Genomic DNA, 23,497 nt, shown 5'->3' with positions numbered 1-23,497 from the left:
TGAATTAGAGTTCATTTCCAATGACCACACGTTTTCATGTCCATTATTTGTATCATTGTTTACATGTACCCTATGTCCCCCGTTAGAAACGCGTGGAAGTGCAGAATTTTAGACCATCAACGTCCTGAAATCTCGGCGCAGCATGGAATGTTTCATCAAGCATTCTATTACTAATATTCCGTCAGCAGCACAGCTGCTTTTGACCTGGAATCCAACGCCTATGTCTAAAGTTGAAAGCCAAATATTCCACCCAATGTTCACAATTAATCGGAGAAGGAACACACAAAATAGGCTATCCAATGAGCTAATAATCTGCAATTGCTGTACACAGTTCAAATTATATTTATTCAGCGAAGTTGTGGACATTTTCTTCGCTCCCGAGACAGCCCCTTGTGCTCTGTCTGGCTGTCAAAGACGCAATCCGAAATTGAAAGAGTGCGCCGTTTAAGACAAGCGGCACGACTTGTCGGACTCAAAGCTATCAATTCAACGTCTGTCAGTGATATTGTGACACCCTATTTGTGATATGAACTCCGTGTTCAAAAGCATTCTGTGGTCTATGTATTCCCCCTTTGCAAGTGGCTCTACGCCAGACTGAATAGCCTACTGAGCGCACGCGTTGCTGTTGTTGGCTTTTAAAATTCAGTTCTTGTTCGCTCGTTGTGTGTAGGCCTAATGCACAATGGCGATAGGCTATGCTTCATAAAAATACATTTCAGACCTTGTATTTTCAGGTGCATGGTTTCATTTTAACAACTGCATTTCCATTCAGTCCCTGGCAGAAATGACGCACCCGTGGACTGGTTGCGCAATGGGCAATGGATTGGTTTCATACTGGGTCTTATAATAACGCCTAGGCCTAGTCTCGATTTCGTGGTTTTTCTGTTCGCATTTATCGACAGGACAGGAGGTTTTTTTTTTTTTTTTTACTATTATTAGCCTATTATTATTTAACAATATCCGTTTCGGTTTCAGTTTCATTAATGGCGTGCCGCCCGACGACGCGACCAATTTTTTTAAACGACGTCAAGCCACGTTGCTGTTGCAGATATGAATGAACAAAACTGCGTTGCATTTTAATTACTGAATTGTATGCATAGCCTATACTAACGTTGCCAACATTGCTGATGCAAACGGCTACTGGTCGAGTCGTGATAGACCTATTTGGATAAAACCAGCGCACGTCTTCTACTTAATGTTATGCTTCAAAAGGCAATAAAAGTGTGGGGTTTTCACATCTTAACAAACAAAAGTTAGTCTTGTCAACAGCATATGCAAAACGGCTCTGAAGCGAATAGAGAGAGAGAGGAGAGAGAGAGAGGAGAGATTCGAGTCCTTCACCCACTTGGAAGTGTTTTGGATTCTCAGTGCGCAGCTGGGTTAACGCGTACCTGTTTTCGATCTTCCTCATTCAACTGTTTCTGACCCGTTAGCCATAGGCCTACCTACCGGTATTTTATCAATGTAAAATGCACAATGAATATCACAATGAAACATATATAACTTAGGCCACAGGTGAGTGTAGCCTGTAGACTAGACCGATGCTGTAGCCTATTTGACGGAGCCGATTTATGACTTAAAAAAAACCATGCGTGATGGAATCAACTTCTGGATGGCGAAATCCTACACATCCTTGTACGCTTTTCTTGTACACTGAGTGGTGTAGTCACAAATAGGATACATCTCATCACAATACTGTCAAATTCAGATAGGCTATGTGGCTGCTACTAACAAATGGACAGACGAGCCGCGTTAGGTCTACTATCTCTGCAATTAATAAATGGTCTGTGACATCGTCAACACTCCATCCCATAAGCAGCAATGTTAGGTACATACAGTGGTGCTCATATGTTTACATACCCCAGCAGAATATACGCTTTCTCTGTGATTTCTCACAAAATATGAAGGATTACACAAAACCTTTTTTTTCACTCATTGCTAGTGACTGGCTTAAGATACGTATTAGCAATATTCTGTGTTTACTCTTTCAAAAGCATGATCACAACCCAAACTACCCAAATGACCCTGTTCAAAAGTTTACATACCCTAGTTTCTGATGCTGAATATGGCCCTGTTTAACATCAAGGACCACTCTAAATTGTTTGTGGTAGTTGTGGATAAGGCTCTTAATTTTCTCAGATGACAAAACAGCACATTCTTCCTGGCAGAATGGTTGTTTCCTATAATATCTTTGGGTGTCTTGCTGGAACCTCACATTTGAGGTTTCCCCTGAGTGGCTCAATGATGTTGAGATCAGGAGAGTGAGATGGTCGCTCAAGAACGACCATAATGACGGGTTGATTTGGCTTTCTTAGTCGAAATATTGTCATGTTGGCACTGTTGGAATTTCAATTCAGAAATGCAATATGAGGGGGTTTGGTTGGAATCAAGCCATTGGGCAAGGGAATCATTGCATTGCAATGATCATTGCAAGGGAAATTGTTCAGGAGGCATAGGACAACCAAAAAAATAACTTCAGGTGAAATATAGGACAACATGAAAAAATGTTTTAAACTGTACAGCAAAGAGGCACTTGAGGAAAGATGGGCTGTTGGGGGTTGCCAGGAGAAAGCCATTACTACAAAAATGCAAACATGTTATTGTGCATATGATAAACCAAATAGCATAGTGAGAAGCATCAGAATGCCTGTGACAAAGTCATTTGGAAAAATTAGATCAATATGGAACTTTTTTCAGCCACTATTAACAGTACCATTTGGAGAACAGTCAACGGAGCCTATGATGAAAGTTACACCATCCCTTCTGTGAAACATGGTCATGGACCACTGATGTCATGGGGGCATTTGAGTTACAAATGCACTACACTTTTGGTCCATACTCGCAGAATGATGAATACATTGCCCTGTGAAAAATACTGGAGGGAACTTGACACTCATCAGCCTTGCACATGGTCCATTGTTTGGACATGCCAACATGACAATATTTCAACACAGAGAGCCAAAACAACATGTCATTAGCTTCAGAAAGAATTAAATGAAGTTTTTGAGCGACTGTCTCACTCTCCTGATCTCAACATCATTGAGCCATTCAGGGGAAACATCAAATGTGAGGTTCCAGCAAGACACCCACAAAAATGATAGGAAACAACCATTTCTGCCAGGAAGAATGTGCTGTTTTGTCATCTGAGAACATTAAGAGCATTATCCACAACTACCACAAACAATTTAGAGCGGTCCCTGATGTTAAACAGGGCCATATTCAGCATCAGAAACTAGGGTATGTAAACTTTTGAACAGGGTCATTTGGGTAGTTTGGGTTGTGATCATGCTTTTGAAAGAGTACAAACAGAAGATTGCTAATAAATGTCTTAAGCCAGTCACTAGCAATGAGTGAAAAAGGTTTTGTGTAATTCTTCATATTTTGTGAGAAATTGCCAAGAAAGCGTATATTCTGCTGGGGTATGTAAAAATATGAGCACCACTGTACAATACAATGTTAGGCATGACGTAGACCTGTACAGGAAACAAAAGCTATAGAATGTTGAAAACCCAACCACGCGTTCTCTGGCAGTTGAGAAATAGCGTTCCTGTGGCAGAGAAATTCTCCCCCAAGAGGACAATTGGTGAAATGCGGCTTTCACCAATCTTTTACATATAACAGATGCTGTGTAACCCAATAAATGGGTAGTGGACATGAAAAAGCATAATAGAATCCCTTTAAAATGTCAAATAAACAGTTAAACTGGGTATTCATCCTTGTTCTGTGTTGCTATTTTGGGTGTGATGTTAGCTTAAGATACTATCAAATATCTTCATGACCTATCAATGGTGAATGTTAATCCAGTTTTTAGGGATGTGCTCATTTCTCTTCCACGAGATGGATTTAAAAAAAAAAAATTGCAACAAAACAACAAAGAGAACAACTCCGACCCCACAGTGTACAGGAGAAACATGTTTTCAACCACATACCTGACGATTATTTTGTTGAGCTCCCTCGTGTCCTGAGAAATTAGGTTTGGCTTGTCTCTGTCTCCCTCTTCGATAAAGCTGAAACTACAGCAAAGGGCGTGCCACCATGCGATGTTGAGAGGTGCTTAGTGAAATTAGAGTCGCTTGTTACGGACATAACTTTGTTTCCAAGGCACAGTATACTTTGGATATAAACAGTATTGCATTTGACTGCAACTAGCGTGAAATGATTCCGGTATTTACCTTTGGAACATGCAACCTCGCGGCTTTACTACCATTGTCTCTTATATTCTCTATCTCTGCGCTCCCTGTGAACTCTAAATGACTTGTGTTTACGCGCGTGGTGCAAGATAGCCGACACTCCGCCCACAACACTTTTTTTTAGCAAATCACATTCAGCTATTTTGTTCTCATGTATGCAAAAGGTGAATGTGAACATACTAAAAGCTTGGTACAGATTTATGTGTGTTGCCATTTGCTCCTTGATTTTGTCAGCAGCCAGTGCACATTGGCGCTGCAATTCATAAAATCATAACGCGTCACGTTACCTCCCGAGTAACTGTAACGGCGTTACAGTTATGGATAAAGTAATTAAGTAAGTATTCTGTTACTCAAAATGAGGCTCCGTTAACGCCGTTATACTCTAACGCCGTTACTCACAGAACTGTGGGTGTGACATGTCTCTTGGTATAGAATTTGCCTTTTTAGGCAGCGGGTGCTGTAAAGGGCCCTCCAGAGAGGGAAGAGGGCAGCCAATATGTGAAAATAATGCTGTGATGCTGTGAATGGGCTAGCGGTACCCTGGGTACGGGTGAGGCAAGGCTGGACACTTGGAGGTGGAAGGAGGCTCAGGAGGCAAGACGTACAAAAATAGTTTGTGATTTATTTTAAAAATTTGCGCAGTTCCAAGAATACCCACATGGGGTGCAATGCAAAAACAGTCCAAAAAAAATAAGTGATGAAAAATAATCCAAAAATAATCGAAAAAAATAAACTGAATAAATGTCCAACAAAAATACAGTAGTATCTGTTTTTAGCTTGTAGCCTCTGGTTACTCACCAGCAAGAAAACAATAGCATTTAGCAATTTGCAAAAACAGGTCAGCATACTTACTTTCCAGAATAGCAGCACAGCATTTAGCTCCTACCCCATGGCTCTCCTGAACAGAAATGAGGCCCTGTTTAAAAAGGAAACCTCTCCCTTCTAAATTAGCCAATCAGAGCCGAGTGGCTCACCCCATTTCCCATTAACAGGTAAGTATATCAAAGAAAAGTATTTACATAAACAATAAACCCCTCTAAACCAAAATAAACATAATCGCGATTATCCACCACCATAATAGAATCATAACAAATTAACAAAAAGAAAATAAACATACAGATAACTGCACAATGCACTCATTCCCCCCCAATGTTCAAAATGCGCGCTCCCACCGTTCCGAGGCTGGAGAGAAAACCCCTCCTCTCCCAGCGCTCGCGTTTCACACGGCAGTTGTGCTGGAGGCGGCAGACAGGTAAGTTGATAATGTTTGTGTTCGAGACTATGGGGAAATTAACAGTGGAAAATGAGACATGGTAGTAGGGCCCTTACTACGTGTCAAAGATGGTGTAAAAGTTACTTTGTGGCAGACGGGAGAAATGATAAGCGAGTGAGTTTTACTGTCGGGTTTGTGTGTGTGAAAACGCCAAACTGCGAGGCTGTCGCAATGGCGCCGCCTCCAAACACTTGCCCGTTTCCCCCCACAAGTCACAAACTTTTCCCAAGTCCTGGAATGTTGCCCAAGTTCACACCAAGCATACAAATATTGTCCACAAGCATTACATTGTCCATTGAGGGTCCTGGTGCATTTCGTGAGTGTATGTGTGCGAGTGTATGCGAGTCAGTAAATATGAATACGAAATCCGCGTTGCGCTTTGCTTGCGCAATGTAACAGTCACCTGCTGCGTGTAACATCGCCAAACGCTACTCTATCAAGAGTTCACAGCGAAGCAGTGAGGAGGGGGGAGATCAACTCCTCACATTTCCCACCCCTTCTGGAGTCTCGACAACTTGGTGGCGAGACAAAAAGTCGGACACGACGTTCTCTTTGCCCGCCCGGTACTGTACCGTGAAACGATACGGCTGCAGAGCCAGGAACCAACGAGTGATGCGGGCGTTGGAGTCTTTCATGCGCCCCAGCCACTGCAGGGCACGGTGGTCAGTCTCTAGGACGAATTCTCTGCCCAGCAAATAATATTTCAGAGAGTCAAGCGCCCACTTGACTGCCAGGCACTCAAGTTCTGTGACCGCATACCGCGTCTCCCGGGGAAACAGCTTGCGGCTGATGTAGGCCACAGGCTTCTTGTGCTCCCCCTCGCCCTGGAGAAGCACCGCCCCCAGCCCCACTCCAGACGCGTCCGTCTGCAGCGTGAAGGGCTGTGTGAAGTCTGGGCTCTGGAGGACTGGATCGTGACACAGCGCCGACTTCAGGTCCAGAAACGCCTTCTCCTGTTCCGGCCCCCATGGAATGCCGTTGGTGCCTGACTTCCGGGTCAGGTCAGACAATGGAGCTGCTCGCCGGGAGAAGTTTGGCACGAACCGGCGATACCAGCCCACCAAGCCCAGAAAAGACCGGATGTCTTTCTTTGTCCGGGGCCTGGGGCAGTCCAGTACCGCCTGGACCTTGTCGACCTGCGGCCGGATGACCCCCCGGCCGATCACGTGGCCCAGGTATTGCACCTCCTCCCGTGCCAAGGCGCACTTGAGCGGGTGGATGGTGAGCCCGGCCTCCTGGACGCGGCGGAGCACATCACCCAGGTGACGCAGATGTTCTTCCCAGGAGTTGCTGAAGACCACGATATCGTCCAGATAGGCCGCTGCGTACTGGTCAGTGCCGGACAACACACTGTCCATCAGCCGTTGAAACGTGGCCGGCGCCCCCTGCAGTCCAAACGGCATGACCACGAACTGGAAGAGTCCCTGGGGTGTGCGAAAGGCTGTGCAAGGTCTGGCTTCCTGGGTCAGGGGAACCTGCCAGTATCCCTTGCACAGGTCCAGGGTGGTGATGAAGGTCGCTTTCCCCAGTCGCTCGATTAAGTCCTCAAGTCGTGGCATGGGGTAAGCGTCAAACTTGGACTGAGCATTGACGCGCCGAAAGTCTATGCAAAACCGCATAGTGCCATCTTTCTTTGGCACCAGCACAATCGGGTTACTCCACTCACTGGTTGAGCGCTCGATCACCCCCATCGCCAACATCTCCTCCACCTCTTCCTTGAGGTGAGGCAGCAGGCGTTCGGGGACCCGGTACATCCTCTGACGTAATGGGGTTGTGTCCTTCAGAGGAATGGGGTGCTCCACCAGTGTGGTGTAGCCTGGCCTCTCCTGGAAAAGGCCAGCTGGGATGATCCGTGCCAGCTCCTCCTGCTGGCGGGTGGACAGGTGGGACAGGTCAACAGTTGCCGACTGCTGGCCCGTTGGGAAGAATTGCTCTGGCGTCTCTTCCTCCTCCGCCACCGCCTGCACCCGGAGCTGCAGACTGATGTCCCGGTCATGCCATTCCTTCAGGAGGTTGACATGAAACACCTGGGTTGGCTTTCTTTTCCCAGGGAGGTTGATTTCGTAGGTAGCTGGACCCATCTGCTGGACCACCTCGTACGGCCCCTGCCACTTGGCCAGGAGCTTCTGCTCAGAGGTGGGTAGCAGCAGCAGAACTTTCTGGCCAGGCCGGAGTTGTCGTTGCCGGGCAGACCTGTCGTACCAGGCCTTCTGCTGCGTTTGGGCCTGCTCCATGTTCTCCCGCACCATCTCAGCCATCTCCTCCATCTTGTCCCTCATCTGAAGGACATGGGCCAAGACGCTGCGGGTCTGTGGAGTTGCTGGTCCCTCCCAGGTCTCTCTCAAGACGTCCAGTGGCCCCCTCACCTGCCTGCCGTAGAGCAGCTCAAACGGTGAGAAGCCGGTGGACGCCTGGGGCACCTCTCTATACGCAAAGAGAAGGTACGGCAACCAGCGGTCCCAGTCCTTGCCGTTAGCTGCTACAAACTTTCTCAGCATGGCCTTGAGAGTCTGATTGTAGCGCTCGACAAGGCCATCTGTCTGAGGGTGGTATGGGGTGGTCCGGATGCCCTTGATGCCAAGCAGGCGGTAAACCTGCTTCATAGTACGGGACAGGAAGGCTGTGCCCTGGTCCGTCAGCACTTCCTGGGGGATGCCTACTCTAGAAAAGAGCTGAAGTAGGGCCTGGGCAATGGGACGGGCAGCTATTTTGCGGAGAGGGAAGGCCTCTGGGTAGCGTGTCGCATAATCACAGATGACTAGGATGTATTTATGGCCACTCTGGGTTCTCTCTAGGGGGCCTACAAGGTCCATTGCTATGCGGCTAAAGGGGGTCTCGATAACAGGCAGGGGCAGTAGGGGATAAGGGGTTGTCTTGCGCTTTGAGGTTATCTGACAGGTTTCGCAACTCTTGCAGTACTTTTGCACAGCTGTATAGAGCCCTGGCCAATAAAACCTAGCCGATATCCTGTCGTAGGTCTTCGTCAGGCTGAGGTGTCCAGACCACGGGATGTCATGCCCCATTTCTAACACCCTCCCCCTGAGTTTCGTAGGTACCACCAACTGCTCTGGCCTGCCCTCTGCTGGATGGTGATACAAGAGACCCTCTCTCACCACATAGTATTCCCCAGACAAGTTGGGAACAACATCAGCACCGTCACCGTCTTTGGAAGCTTGCTCAAATGCTACCTTCAGTGTGTCATCCTCTCTCTGCATCTGCTCAAAATTCTCTGGGACCTCATCAACGTCAATATCAAAACAGCAGTCAGTCACATCATTTTCAATGCTGCCTACAAGTCTGGCCTGCCTACGCTGCCGTCGAGTCCGTCTGGTCTTCACTCGAGCTGGGGGGTCGATATCAGCATCGGCACAGGCCAACTCGTTCATGTGTTCAGCAGTCATGTCATCGTCTTTATCGGTCTCTTGGGCCTGCTTTTTACGCTGGGCCCGAGTCATAACCAGGTTCACCGGTTTTGTGCTCTGCAGAAGATCAGGGAGCACCACAATATCCTGGCCAACAACTACTGGGTGACTAAGTCTCTCCACAACACCCACAGTAACTTGGTAGGTCATACCCTGCACTTCCAAGTAAACTTCAGCAACAGGATATTCGTGTTCATCCCCATTAACACACATTACCCGCAGACTCCTCCCCCCTATGTAATCCCGTTTCTCCACTAGGTGGGGCTGTACAAGTGTCTGTGTGCTGCCAGAATCTAAGAGGGCCAATGCGTGCTTGCCATTTACCGTCACAGTCATTGTCTGAACCTTTCCCATGTAGCCTGCACTACACTCACCAGGTCTTGGGATACAGCTATGACTGGAGTATTTGGGCTTCCTATAGGGACAGTCATACTTCATGTGGCCTTCTTGTTTACAGTAGTGGCACACTATGGGGCCACCAGGTCTTTGGGCAGGGCCAGAGTTGGGCTTGAACTGAGGCTGGGGCTTTGCGCTGGGGCTTGGGCTTTGGGCTGGGGCAGAGCTAGGGACAGGCATCTTTCTGGGCACAGCTGTCGTTGGACCACCCCCATAACCAAACCCCTCAGACTTACCCCTCGGCGCTGGATGCGTGTAGGCCTCCTGGCGGAAGTTCTTGGCTCCCCGACGAGCCGCCATGTAGTTCTCCACAAGATCCGCCGCTCCCTGGCCGTCCTGGGGGTTGCGCTCCCTCACCCAGACGCGGATGTCTGGCGCCAGGGTGCGAAGGAACTGTTCCAAGATCAGCACCTCCGACACTTCTTCAACCGTCTTCCCAGACGGTCTAATCCATTTTTGGAACAGGTCTTTGAGGCGGGTGTAGAGCTCGCGGGGGGTCTCTTCCGATCGTACGTCAGGCTCCCGGAAGCGCCGCCGGTAGACTTCCTCGCTGATCTCGTACTTCAGAAGTATGGCCTCCTTCACACGATCGTAGTCCATCGCTTGATCCATGTCCATTGCCACATAGGCACAGCGGGCTTTCCCGGTGAGATAGGGCACCAGAAACACGGCCCAGTCTTCCTTCGGCCAGCGGTATGCTGTGGCCAGGCGCTCAAAGGTTGTGAGGAACTGCTCGATGTCATCACTGTCCTCGAGCTTGGGGATGGCACTTCTGGACCACGTCATCGGTGCTGCTGGTGCTGCCGGGCGAGCGGGCGCTGGTGCTGGGACTGGAACTGCTGGAACTGTCGGTGTTGGGGCCACTGGAGCTGGTATTGGCGCTGGAGCTGGAGCTGCTGGTGCTGTTGCTGGTGCTGGTGCTGGAACTGGAACTGGAACTGGTGCTGCTGCTGGAACTGGAACTGGCGCTGGAACTGGAACTGGAACTGGCGGTGGTGCTGGAACTGGAACTGGAACTGGAACTGGTGCTGCTGCTGGAACTGGAACTGGCGCTGGAACTGGAACTGGAACTGGCGGTGGAGTTGGCGCTGGAACTGCCGCCGGCGCTGGAACTGCCGCTGGAGCTGGAACCGCCGCTGGAGCTGGAACCGCCGCTGGAGCTGGAACCTCTGCCGCCGGAGCATTGTCTGGAACTGCCACTGGTTGTGGATCCTGGTGTGGCGTTGGTCTGCGGTCCACATCCTCCCTCAGCTGGTTCAGCTGCTGTTGGACACTCTGCCAGCGTGTCTCCTGCGATTGTAGAGCCCTCTCCAGCAGTTGGCGCAGGACCCCGATCTCCGACTCCTCCGGCTGGGACACCGCACCCCTGGTGGTCTGGGATGTTGCACCCACGGTGGTCTGCTGCGCCTCCTCCAGGGACACCTCCTCCACGCCGGTCGGGTCACGGGTCAGTCTCTGGTCTTCCATCCTTAGCCAGGTACTGACACGGTTTACTCTTCGGCTCCCTCTGCCTCGGCGGTATGCCCCTCGTCTTCCGCCTCTCCTGTCCAGCCTCCTCAAAAGGCGTAACACCCAACACTTCTGACACCAAATGTGAATGGGCTAGCGGTACCCTGGGTACGGGTGAGGCAAGGCTGGACACTTGGAGGTGGAAGGAGGCTCAGGAGGCAAGACGTACAAAAATAGTTTGTGATTTATTTTAAAAATGTGCGCAGTTCCAAGAATACCCACATGGGGTGCAATGCAAAAACAGTCCAAAAAAATAAGTGATGAAAAATAATCCAAAAATAATCAAAAATAAACTGAATAAATGTCCAACAAAAATGCAGTGCTATTTGCTATTAGCTTGTAGCCTCTGGTTACTCACAAGCACAAAAACAATAGCATTTAGCAAAAACAGGTCAGCATAGCATTGTACTCACTTTCCAGAATAGCAGCACAGCATTTAGCTCCTACCCCATGGCTCTCCTGAACAGAAATGAGGCCCTGTTTAAAAAGGAAACCTCTCCCTTCTAAATTAGCCAATCAGAGCCGAGTGGCTCACCCCATTTCCCATTAACAGGTAAGTATATCAAAGAAAAGTATTTACATAAACAATAAACCCCTCTAAACCAAAATAAACATAATCGCGATTATCCACCACCATAATAGAATCATAACAAATTAACAAAAAGAAAATAAACATACAGATAACTGCACAATGCACTCATTCCCCCCCAATGTTCAAAATGCGCGCTCCCACCGTTCCGAGGCTGGAGAGAAAACCCCACCTCTCCCAGCGCTCGCGTTTCACACGGCAGTTGTGCTGGAGGCGGCAGACAGGTATGTTTGGTAATGTTTGTGCTCAAGGCTATGGGGAAATTAACAGTGGAATGAGACATGGTAGTAGGGCCCTTACTACGTGTCAAAGATGGTGTAAAAGTTACTTTGTGGCAGACGGGAGAAATGATAAGCGAGTGAGTTTTACTGTCGGGGTTGTGTGTGTGAAAACGCCAAACTGCGAGGCTGTCGCAATGGCGCCGCCTCCAAACACTTCCGTTTCCCCCCACAAGTCACACACTTTTCCCAAGTCCTGGAATGTTTCCCCAGTTCACACCAAGCATACAAATATTGTCCACAAGCATTACATTGTCCATTGAGGGTCCTGGTGCATTTCGTGAGTGTATGTGTGCGAGTGTATGCGAGTCAGTAAATATGAATACGAAATCCGCGTTGCGCTTTGCTTGCGCAATGTAACAGTCACCTGCTGCGTGTAACATCGCCAAACGCTACTCTATCAAGAGTTCACAGCGAAGCAGTGAGGAGGGGGGAGATCAACTCCTCACAGATGCGCATAAGTTAAAAGCAAGTAAAGATGCATTCTTGTCACAGATTTTTCAACTGTGCCTTGAGAGCTAGCGTCTTTGGCTACTATACACAGCACCACATGTAGGACTTAAAGGTACACTGTGTAAGATATTTAGTGGTTTATTTCCAGAACTCATGCTACCCATTCACAAATTTTAACTTTTTCATGAATACTTACCACCACCATCAAATTCTAAGTATTCACTGAGATTGGGAAAATTGCATTTTTCATGCATGAAAAGGGGGCTCTTCTAACATGGTCCGCCATTTTTAATTTTTTAGCTGCAAAAATGACTGTACTTGGGCCATACTAGAAAATATTAGTTTATAACTTAGTAAACTTCCATGTAAATGTAGCAAAGTGGACTTTTTACGGTAATTATCCTTAAAACAATAATTACCCTTTTATGTGTAATTGCACGACTACGCCACTGGGGGAATTTCGCCACCCAGAGTATTGATTGAAGACAATGATAACCCAAGGCACAACAGGTTCGGATAGACGTAGACAGAGACGTGTACTTCTTGTTTCAAAATAAAAAGTCTTTTCTTTATTAACACATATTTAAAATAAGAAAATAAACATACATTAAAACTCCGGGACCGCCGGAAACAAAAAGGGACAGGAATGTGCAGAGGGGGAGGTCTGAGGTTATATGGTAGAACTCAATGAGACGCTCAGTGCAGGTAACCCGTGTCTACAGTATTCCTATTTACCATATGCGCATAGGCATAGGCTACCACGGCAAGCAAGTGATTCAATCAGTAAGTCTTCCCACTGCAAGCAAGTGATTCAATCAGTAAGTCTTCCCACGTCAAGCAAGTGATTTAAACAGCAAGTCTTTCCACTGCAAGCAAGTGATTCAATCAGTAAGTCTTTACACGTCAAACTGTGCACGTCACCCCTAAAGCTACAAGTGCATAAGGAGTCACGGGGCCTGCACTGAAAGCGGTGAGAGAATAGAACTTCAACAGAGTAAATCTATTGCCTAGGTAGGCCTAGTTAACAGCAGCAATACTAGTCAGACCAGGAGAGGGGGGAAGGCGGCCGGGCGGAAATTAAACAAACAAAAACAAACAACAGAAAAGCAAAACTAATTATTTGGGCAGGGACAAAACAGCAGTAAGCAAATGTTGCCGACCCTCGACGGCACACTCTGAGGGGTGAGGCAAACAAACATCAGTGAATGAACGTCCATCATTAAATATATAGAACATAGTGTTAATATAACACAGCGGTACACATACCTTAGCACAGGAGGACAGAGTGCGTTACAGGTTGGTATCGACAGGTCGCACACCAAGGGGGAATCTCAGGCTCACCTGGAGATCAACACGGTAGTGAATACAGTGTTCGGAAGGTTCAGCAAACACACATCATAAATGGTTACACGAACACGTACCTCCACATTGACAGACATAGATTCACAACTGGGGCTGGCCATCCCAGGCTCTCTGGCTAGCTCAGCCAGAGCGCAGCGTTCGCCAACACAAAATCCCAAACACCGGGAGAGCTCCAGCTAAGCGCTCACTTTCCGCTGTTTTTTATAAAACAATGGGCTAGCCGCCGCTTACTGCGGAGCCACTCAGCAGCTAGCCGAGTTTGTGACGTCAGACTAGTACGGGAGCTGGCAAGGGACAAAGCTCACCTTGACCGTAAACAGGTCTACCCTGTTACATTTTCTCCCAGCTTTTTTTCATCGGCGCCCCGACGATAGGCTAGCTTTCCACCACCAGGATTCAGGTCACAGTAGGCCTATGCACACAGGCAGGCAGACTTACACAAGCATGCGCATACAATAAGCAGTCACACTCACACACTGGCACCCTCACAGGCAAGCAGGCAGGCAGGCAGGCAGGCATGCTCCCCCACAATCATGCACACGGGCAGTCGCGCACCTACAGGCAGACAGGCACACAGTCACCCCATCGCACACACACACACACCCTACAATGCACCAAGAGAATTGAACAGCATCATACACACACACAAGCATACACACACACAGTGCAAGAGGACCCAGGTCGGAGGTTGGAGAGGCATGGACATGTCCCTTGAGCCCGGCAGCGCTCCGCTGGCATGGCCACTACTCAGTCCAGGGGACGGCAGGCCTCCTGTTGGCCGACGAGGGGAGGGCCTCCCATTACGCCCCGATTGGGCTACCGGCGAGGGCTGCGGCGGGGCAGGGACCCGTTGCCCATCACAGTTCCGGGCCAGGTGGCCGGGCTGACGGCACCGCCAACACACCCTGGGGCTCATAGGCGACCCTGCTTGAGGCCGCTGCAGCAGCTCCACCCACTGCGACAGGAGACGGATCTGTTCCCCCTGCTGCCTTGCCATGTCCTTCAACTCCAACAGTCCCTCATAGTCTTCCTCCATCTTGAGCGGGGACGGACACCACCTTACCCCCTCTCAGGCAACCCAAGACTCGGTGGTTCGTTGTGGAGATTCGAGTCCCCCGCCGAGCCCACTGCTGTTTTGCCCCTGCACTGCCCTTTACTCAAATAAAAACTAAAAAACAAAAACCTAACAAACAAAAAGCACGTCTCTGTACGCTATCTCTGCCGACTATAGGCCAAATGTAGCAGAGTGGAACTTTTACGGTAATTATCCTTAAAACAATAATTACCCTTTTATGTGTAATTGCACGACTACGCCACTGGGGGAATTTCGCCACCCAGAGTATTGATTGAAGACAATGATAACCCAAGGCACAACAGGTTCGGATAGACGTAGACAGAGACGTGTACTTCTTGTTTCAAAATAAAAAGTCTTTTCTTTATTAACACATATTTAAAATAAGAAAATAAACATACATTAAAACTCCGGGACCGCCGGAAACAAAAAGGGACAGGAATGTGCAGAGGGGGAGGTCTGAGGTTATATGGTAGAACTCAATGAGACGCTCAGTGCAGGTAACCCGTGTCTACAGTATTCCTATTTACCATATGCGCATAGGCATAGGCTACCACGGCAAGCAAGTGATTCAATCAGTAAGTCTTCCCACTGCAAGCAAGTGATTCAATCAGTAAGTCTTCCCACGTCAAGCAAGTGATTTAAACAGCAAGTCTTTCCACTGCAAGCAAGTGATTCAATCAGTAAGTCTTTACACGTCAAACTGTGCACGTCACCCCTAAAGCTACAAGTGCATAAGGAGTCACGGGGCCTGCACTGAAAGCGGTGAGAGAATAGAACTTCAACAGAGTAAATCTATTGCCTAGGTAGGCCTAGTTAACAGCAGCAATACTAGTCAGACCAGGAGAGGGGGGAAGGCGGCCGGGCGGAAATTAAACAAACAAAAACAAACAACAGAAAAGCAAAACTAATTATTTGGGCAGGGACAAAACAGCAGTAAGCAAATGTTGCCGACCCTCGACGGCACACTCTGAGGGGTGAGGCAAACAAACATCAGTGAATGAACGTCCATCATTAAATATATAGAACATAGTGTTAATATAACACAGCGGTACACATACCTTAGCACAGGAGGACAGAGTGCGTTACAGGTTGGTATCGACAGGTCGCACACCAAGGGGGAATCTCAGGCTCACCTAGAGATCAACACGGTAGTGAATACAGTGTTCGGAAGGTTCAGCAAACACACATCATAAATGGTTACACGAACACGTACCTCCACATTGACAGACATAGATTCACAACTGGGGCTGGCCATCCCAGGCTCTCTGGCTAGCTCAGCCAGAGCGCAGCGTTCGCCAACACAAAATCCCAAACACCGGGAGAGCTCCAGCTAAGCGCTCACTTTCCGCTGTTTTTTATAAAACAATGGGCTAGCCGCCGCTTACTGCGGAGCCACTCAGCAGCTAGCCGAGTTTGTGACGTCAGACTAGTACGGGAGCTGGCAAGGGACAAAGCTCACCTTGACCGTAAACAGGTCTACCCTGTTACAATAAAGATCAAATTTCGAAATAGGCAGCCCAGTTTCAATGAGCAGCATAGTTGCAGTACCTTTTTTTTACCATTTCCCGCACAGTCTACCTTTAAGGTAAATCCAAAAAGTTGTGTGAGGAATTTAATATTTAACGATCAGCTTTTTGATCGTCGCTTCATGCCGATTGCTATGTGGTCTGTCAGTCCACACGGCGTTATTAGCAGCTAATCGGGTGAGCATAACAAAGTGTTAGGCCTACAATATTTGTAGCTGTGGCAAGCCACATGCTGCTCCAGCACCTGCTGCCTAAAAAAGGCTGTAGATCTTTTTTACTGAAAATGTCCATTCAGAAGTTGACCTTTGCATTCTATTCTGTTTTGCCTTCCTGTCTAGATCTTGATGTCATTTTCTGTGTGAACTTATCACCGGAAGCAGTAACATAAGCGTGCAGATGCTTTCAAAATAAAAGAGAACAAAAAAGTTGTAAGAGTCTACAAACAAATAAAAAAAGAACCCACACATTGCCAAACATTATGGAATATATATGTTTGGCAAATGAAAAAAAATTCCTATGTTGACAATAGTAATAGTGAAAATAATAATGATTTAATGCTACCATTGTTCCAACAATTCAGCGGAATTATCCATTTATATAAGGGTCATTCTACGTTTCCAGTGCGCTTTTGGCAAACGCAAAATGTCAATTATCAGGTTTTTTTTTTTTTTTTCAAATAAATGACCTAGATGTTTACATAGTGTATATATTTAAGTTTCCAAACAAACAAATTGCCAAGCTTAATCTTAAATAATTTGATAAATACTCTAATGAAAGCGATAAAAATACTACAGAGTTGAAACAACATACGTTTGAAAGTGCTTATGTCCCTTAACAATAATGTTGTCATTAATCTGTGCAACTGATATAGAAAATGTGATTGTTGAGCTTCACAAGTAGGATTTTATGATTCACTGTGATACAGACTGACACATTTTTCATTATAAATCCCTGTAACGTCTGATTTGAATTTAGTCACCCTCCTTACACAAGACTTCCCTCTCCAGAGATAATCCCTAGTGTCTGTTCATAGGATTTGTCCAACACATAGGGATCAATAGCACAAAAACACTTTCAAAACAGTCAACCGTGTTACTCAACTGTGTTACGGTCAACAGTGCAGGGGAACAAGTCGGCACTTTTTTTAGGAGAAAAAAACAGAGCAGACAAACCCATCTCCCTAGAACACAAATTATTTTGTTTGTTTGTCTGTCAATATGGAGATAAATTGGCAAAAACATACTCCTCCTCAACTGTCATAGCTGATGCGTAACACCATTGACGGTAACACGGCTTGACATTTCAGCCATTTTTATGGTGTTGTGCTAACTGAGGACCTCAGAAGTTCCACGACAACACCTTAATCAATTCATGTATTTGTATGCTTTATCTGTGTTTTTCTACATGTGATTTCTAATTCAGATTGTTATGAATATGTTGATGACACAGTTGACAGGCAATTTTCCCGCTATGAGAACATGAAAAAGAATGGATTAAATTATGGAAGGATGGAGCTCAAAACTTACCAAAAAGTCTTCCCATATCCTGCCAAAGAGGTTATGACATCACGTGATGTTATTCGTATGGCCTAAGACCAAACCATTACTGATTTATGGAGGGGGTTTCAGACCGTGACACGGTTAACACAGTTTTCGTGGACACACACAAAATGGCAAATTTCATGTATAATGGAAAGCACAGTGGTCTTTCTGACAGTTTTGTCATATTGTGATTATTACTGTGAATCAACATTTGCAATCGTCTTGGGCAAAACAAGTTTCTTTACATGCTAATATGAAAACTGAATCTGACATTTGGAAAATAGGACGGCATGAAAACGCCCAAAACCAGTATTAAATATTCATTCTTGCTGGTGGAAATAATGCCATGTCTACACTTTCTGTATTATATGAACGATAAATGTGTGCTAATGTCCAAAACATCATTGGATGCAGTTAATAGTTAGTGGAATTGGCAAATAAAATCCATGGACTTAAAAGCGCAGCCGAATCGTAGAATGACCCATATATATGATTAAGCTAGCATGATGAGCATGATTAGCGGAGTAATATTGCCCCTTCAACTCTGATGGACACATTGATTTTGCATTGAGTATTGCCCGTGTCGGTGTCTTTTTGTTTTTTTTTAATATTCATATCAAAGAGGATATTTTAATGGTGGTACCAGCATGCTGATTCTCATTCTGTCTCATTGGAGTTTATACCAGCAAAATTAAGCTGCCACTCAAAGTGAGAATGAAACTCATTTTTCAGTGGATTTCTGTACCACAACCTATTGCCTTCCCCACCCCACAGTGTGACACAGCTAGGCAGCTGGAGTGGCTAAAGACTGTGAACGACAGCCATGGGTCAGTGGAACGATCTTCACTGTCCCTTGCCTCCACCATCAACAAGAGGGGAATCTACATCATTAGTGCTAAAGGACAACAAAAGGTTGGACTTTGACTTGTTTAGGAAATTATTTTAGTTGTTTATTATTGAGGATGTATATGAATGTCAAAATAAGTAATACAGCTTCCAGTGTGTCCTTTCCTTTTTAGGCTTTAAATGGAAAGTCTGCTATTTTACACCTAAAACCTTGCTTTTAGATCATTTTAGATTAAATACTGTTAAAAAGATAGAATTTGGACACATGCCGATACATATTTTCTTACTCTGGCTGTAGCAGTGCACTGAATGTCAAGTATGTCCATAATGATTAGAATTGCTATTGCCTTTGATCCAGTCTGGTCTAGACAAAGTGATAAGATTACAACTTCCAGAGGAGCATGCAGAGGGTCAGGAGCTGCGAAGTTACTCACTGGAGGACCTGCGAGAGCTCCAAAATAAACTGATGCTAATGTCTGGGAAGGGAGACCAGGGCCGCAGCGAGGTGGATCACTTTGTTGAGGTATACATCCATCTGCAAAGTCAAAGGGATCAGTCAATGCTAAGGAATGCAAGACGACTCGTCTAATGAATTTTTCCGAGGGGACCATTTGTATAAAGCTTGGGGCGTTTCGTAGAGTACCTGAGGACGTTTCGTGGAAGACCTAAGGACGTTCTGTTCAACCCAGGCAGACCTTTCATGCAACTGGGCAGACGTTTAGTTCAGTCTGCCAATTTTATTATTATTTTCATATTTTATTAAACGTGTGTACCTACCATCACAATGCAATGACCACAAAACAAAAATGTAACCATGTTATGCACGATAACTTGTAAGAATTGTCAGAGCTCTCAGACGAGCTTCGGAAGACACGCTATACTATCAGCACACAAGATAATATGTCGTGAAATCAGAGTAGCCTAACTGAGGTAATGCCAGATCGGCCAGGGCGCTACACTGAACTGAGCCAAAGAAAACTCTATCCAATGCGCCACACTGTAATGTTGAAAATCAAGCGACAAAACGCTCGATCCCAATAAGTTTTTTCTTTTGTGGCCAGGAGCCTGGAGAACCGCATGCTATCTCAAGGTCGATTGCCGTTGGTTCTTGGCTATAATAGTTTTGCAGACTAAACCAACCATCGCGCTCTCTCTGTCAATCAGTCGCGATGTGTGAAAACTCCCAAACAGCCTCGCACAGTCTTTCTCTCGCGCGCCTCTCGTAGCCCGTCTGCGTAGTGTAATCTAATTATTCCACGCACGTTGCACAGGTTATCTTGCCTGCACGCTCTCACTGGTAGGCTATTATAATAAAAAGGGGATACTTTAGCCCTATTCCCTTCATGAACTTCTTCAGGTGCACGTCTGCGTTCCATTTCATGTGCCCACCGTGCCACCTACACATGCACTGAATGTCCATCTTATTTTCATGCCCCTGCACTATTTTCATGTAGTTTAATTCTGTCCTGTCTTTCTTTTTGTTGTTTTCTGTTGTTATCTTTGCAACTCATACATTGTTATGCGCGTGTGCACGTGAGTGATTTTCATGTCTTTTAAATGACGGCAAGCTAATGCGAAAGTCATGCAGTAATCACTCAGTAGTCACTGTCCTGTCCATAATAATCAGAGCCGGTTCTGTCGTCTGTGGAGCCGGAAATAAGCAATGTGAACGTGGGCCTACATGTAGCCATTTATGCGCTTGTGCCCTAAATATTTAATGTAATTAAAGGGCGTTTCCCTACAACGGTAAGGCAGGGGTTGATAGACCATGGGGCCATGAATATCTAAAATAAATGATAGAAGTCTACACTGTTAATGCTCCCAGTGATTTATTTGCACGACGTTTCGGACCTTCGTCCTTTTTCTTGAAAAAATTGATTATAAAAGTTACTATTAGGCTATACTGTGAAATTGGATTTTGTGATTTTTTAATTACTAATAAAATGTAAGCCTCTAAAGCCTATCTACTTATTTTTTTATTAGAGTGTTTGCTAACAAAGTATCTTTAAGTATCATAGATTTATAAACAAACAGACTTATGGTGAAATTATACTGAATTAATTGTTTAAATAAATCTTTTCAGCATGTGTTACAACTAACCTTCCCCCTTTTACAACTTACCCAACCTTTGGGTGTAAATGTAAAGCAATGGTAGGTTTTAAAAACAAACCACCAGTGCTAATATGTAACAGAGATGTGTATGTTTCTTGTGTTAAAAAAATAAATAGGCCTAATGTAACTGCATTATACTACATTATAAAGATGATGCGTTAAAGGCAGAATTATCTAGCCTAGGGGGAACAGCTTGTTTATAATAACGAACAATATATGCCTACCTAACAGAAATAAAACAATTGCTCAAGAGCGTTGCCATTACAGTTAAAATGGGCGTAAAGGTGATGCGTTAGAGCAGTTGATTTACATTTTTTAATTAAATAGGCCTAAAAAATAGCCTATTAAAACAAAATAAGCTAGTGTATGCCTAAAGGTGATGCGTTAAAGGCAGTGTTATGTAGCCTAAGCCTACCAGCTTATTTAATAATGAACATTATAGGCCTAATAGGCAACAAATAAAATAATTCCTCAAGAGCATTGCCTTTACAGTTAAAATGAGCATTACAAACAGCTGATTTACATTTTTAAATAACAAATAGCCTAATAGGCTTAGTAGATAAAACAAGAAAAACTATAAAAACAAAATAGGCAGCCTGAAGGGATTGACGACGATTTCCAACAAAAACTAAAAAACAGAATAGGCAGCTACCAGCTTATTTGATAATGAGGCCTAATACAAAGAAAATAATTGCTCAAGAATAGAGTTCTTCAGCGGAAGCGGAAGCATGTAGTAGATTGTAGTCTTTCATGTTAGCATTTAAGGACGTCCTGGTTCCTATCGGCTTCCGGCCTCCATTGGGAATGAATAGGGGTAAATTTCAAATAAGCTCCGAGTGCAAGCACGCGCTTAGCGAACCCCCGCAAACTGGCGAGGGTGTTAAAAATAGGCTGTAGGTATGACATGGTTGATCATTTTGTGTCAAACTTCGACATAAATACGATGTTGCGTCCATATGCTAAACCCGGAAACTTTTGGCGACTACAGAAGCGGCGCCTGTATCTGACGTCATGTACGTGCGGAGGGTTGTATCCATGGCAACCAAAGGAAAGTATAAGTTCGGGCTCGAGCTCTCGATCGTCCTCTCATCCGCTTTTTGATAGCATCCTTCCAGCGTTTAGCAAGAGCTCGTCTTTCACTTTAACCACAAGTATTTATAGTCTTTCACGTTTAGCAATATATATATATATATATAAATATATTCATCGTCTTTCACGTTACCAAGATTTTTTCCCAGCGTCGCATTGTACATATTGCATCAACAAAGATGGTTTTTTGTTTTGCACCGGGATGTTCCCACCGTTCTTCAAGGAAGATTTGTAGTTTTTACCGCTTTCCTACAGATGAAAGAAAGCGGCGAGAGTGGGCTCATAAGCTAAGGTAAGTAACTTCATGCAAAAGGACTAGCACGTGGCCTATTAATGTTTGAAAATGTATTGTTTTACCTCACATCAGTTAGGTTACTGTATGAACTATGTGCATGCATAGGGTAACAGAGAATTGAAATGGATACATTAATATAGACAGTTTTATGCAGATTTGCAGGACAGGTTTGGTGTAATGCACGGTAGCATGACCGATCCTGTCCTTTTATGCATTGCTCGGTTTATTCCGGCATAATTAGTAGGTTTCTGGTATGCCTTTGTGACATATTTTACTAGTTATACCCTATATTATTTTCTATGGAACAATGTCTTTGTCCTTTACGCCGCGCGTTTTTTGTTACGAGATTCCAAACACCATTTTGGGCGCCAATCTGCAGCGCGTGTCTGTGTTTGATAGCAAAGGCCACTTTTAAATGCAGTTTTTCATGTATATTTGTCATGCAATGCGACTACGATAAGGATATATGCTAGGATGCTTAAATGTTTAAATGCATGCGTATTTGTTGGGCTTGCTGTTGTGATGTTACGCATGGTGCAGGACATAGGCAGTAGAGTTGTTCAGAGTTAGCGTAATGTTTGTTTGTCTTGTGTCTGCGAACGGCGATAGTTGTCATGCAATGCTGTTGTATTTTATGTTGTAATTGGTGGTAAATCATCAATTTCTGTTTGACGTATGGTACACGGAAAATCAAACAGAAAAATCAACCCACGTGTTGCGCGTTCTTTGTTCACTTCGTGTGTTTGCAAACAGCGTCAGTCGTCGCACAATATTGTTACGATAGGACATATGCCAAGGTGTTACATTGCATATTTATGTGTTGGGCTTTGTGGTATGATGTTATTGATTCCCTCTTCTGGTTCTTCATATGGTGCGTGTCGTTGTAATGTTAAGCTTTCGTAATCGGGAATGCATTTTAATGTAATGCATTTATTAGTTGCTGCACATGGGGGAAACCATGATATGCTCGCATACTAATGCTGACACTGTTATGTGGTAGAAGTAGCAGGAGTAATAACAATGTCCCAGTCTGTGTAGTCGCCGGTGGGGTGAAAGTGGGTGGTAAAAAAATAGTTTCAATTCAAAGTAGGATGGCCTGCATACCAGAAACATAGGCACCTTTCAAACACAGGGTAACTGGGTCACCGTCCGTCCTCGCCCTCCCTCTCCAATTATTTGTTGGACTTTCTTGTGTGATGTAGCTTATGTTTTTAATGGTAAGTCTCCCTCTCTGGTTCTTCATGTCTTCAATGTTATGTTTTTCTACTCTGGAATGCATTTGTGTGTGTGTGTGTGTGTGTGTGTGTGTGTGTGTGTGTGTGTGTGTGTGTGTGTGTGTGTGTGTGTGTGTGTGTGTTTTGATCCTGGCCAAAACGATTAGAATAACATGAAAAACTTGTTGTATTTCCATAACTCCATTAGATTACAGATTATTCCCAGATACCCTCAACGCTTTGCTGTTAGCTGTTTTTGTTTCTTTGATCTGGTGATCTACACTTCACTCTTCAATATACCCTGTAGATGTCCATGCCATATTTTGG

General features: G+C 45.4%; 1 protein-coding gene across 1 annotated transcript in view; it reads left to right on the top strand.

Annotated features, from left to right (window-relative positions):
• The window catches only part of LOC134448122 (E3 ubiquitin-protein ligase rnf213-alpha-like), a 195,616-nt gene that overhangs the window by 13,836 nt on the left and 158,283 nt on the right, over window positions 1–23,497 (top strand). The window contains 2 exon segments of the mRNA XM_063197880.1: window positions 18,389–18,526; window positions 18,819–18,983. Of these exon segments, the coding sequence (XP_063053950.1) occupies window positions 18,389–18,526; window positions 18,819–18,983 (303 nt within the window).

Source organism: Engraulis encrasicolus, chromosome 4 (genome assembly GCF_034702125.1).
Source record: "Engraulis encrasicolus isolate BLACKSEA-1 chromosome 4, IST_EnEncr_1.0, whole genome shotgun sequence".
Lineage (NCBI taxonomy): Eukaryota > Metazoa > Chordata > Actinopteri > Clupeiformes > Engraulidae > Engraulis > Engraulis encrasicolus.
Note: the sequence above shows the minus strand (reverse complement) of the source record. Positions and strands in the feature narration are given on the sequence as shown.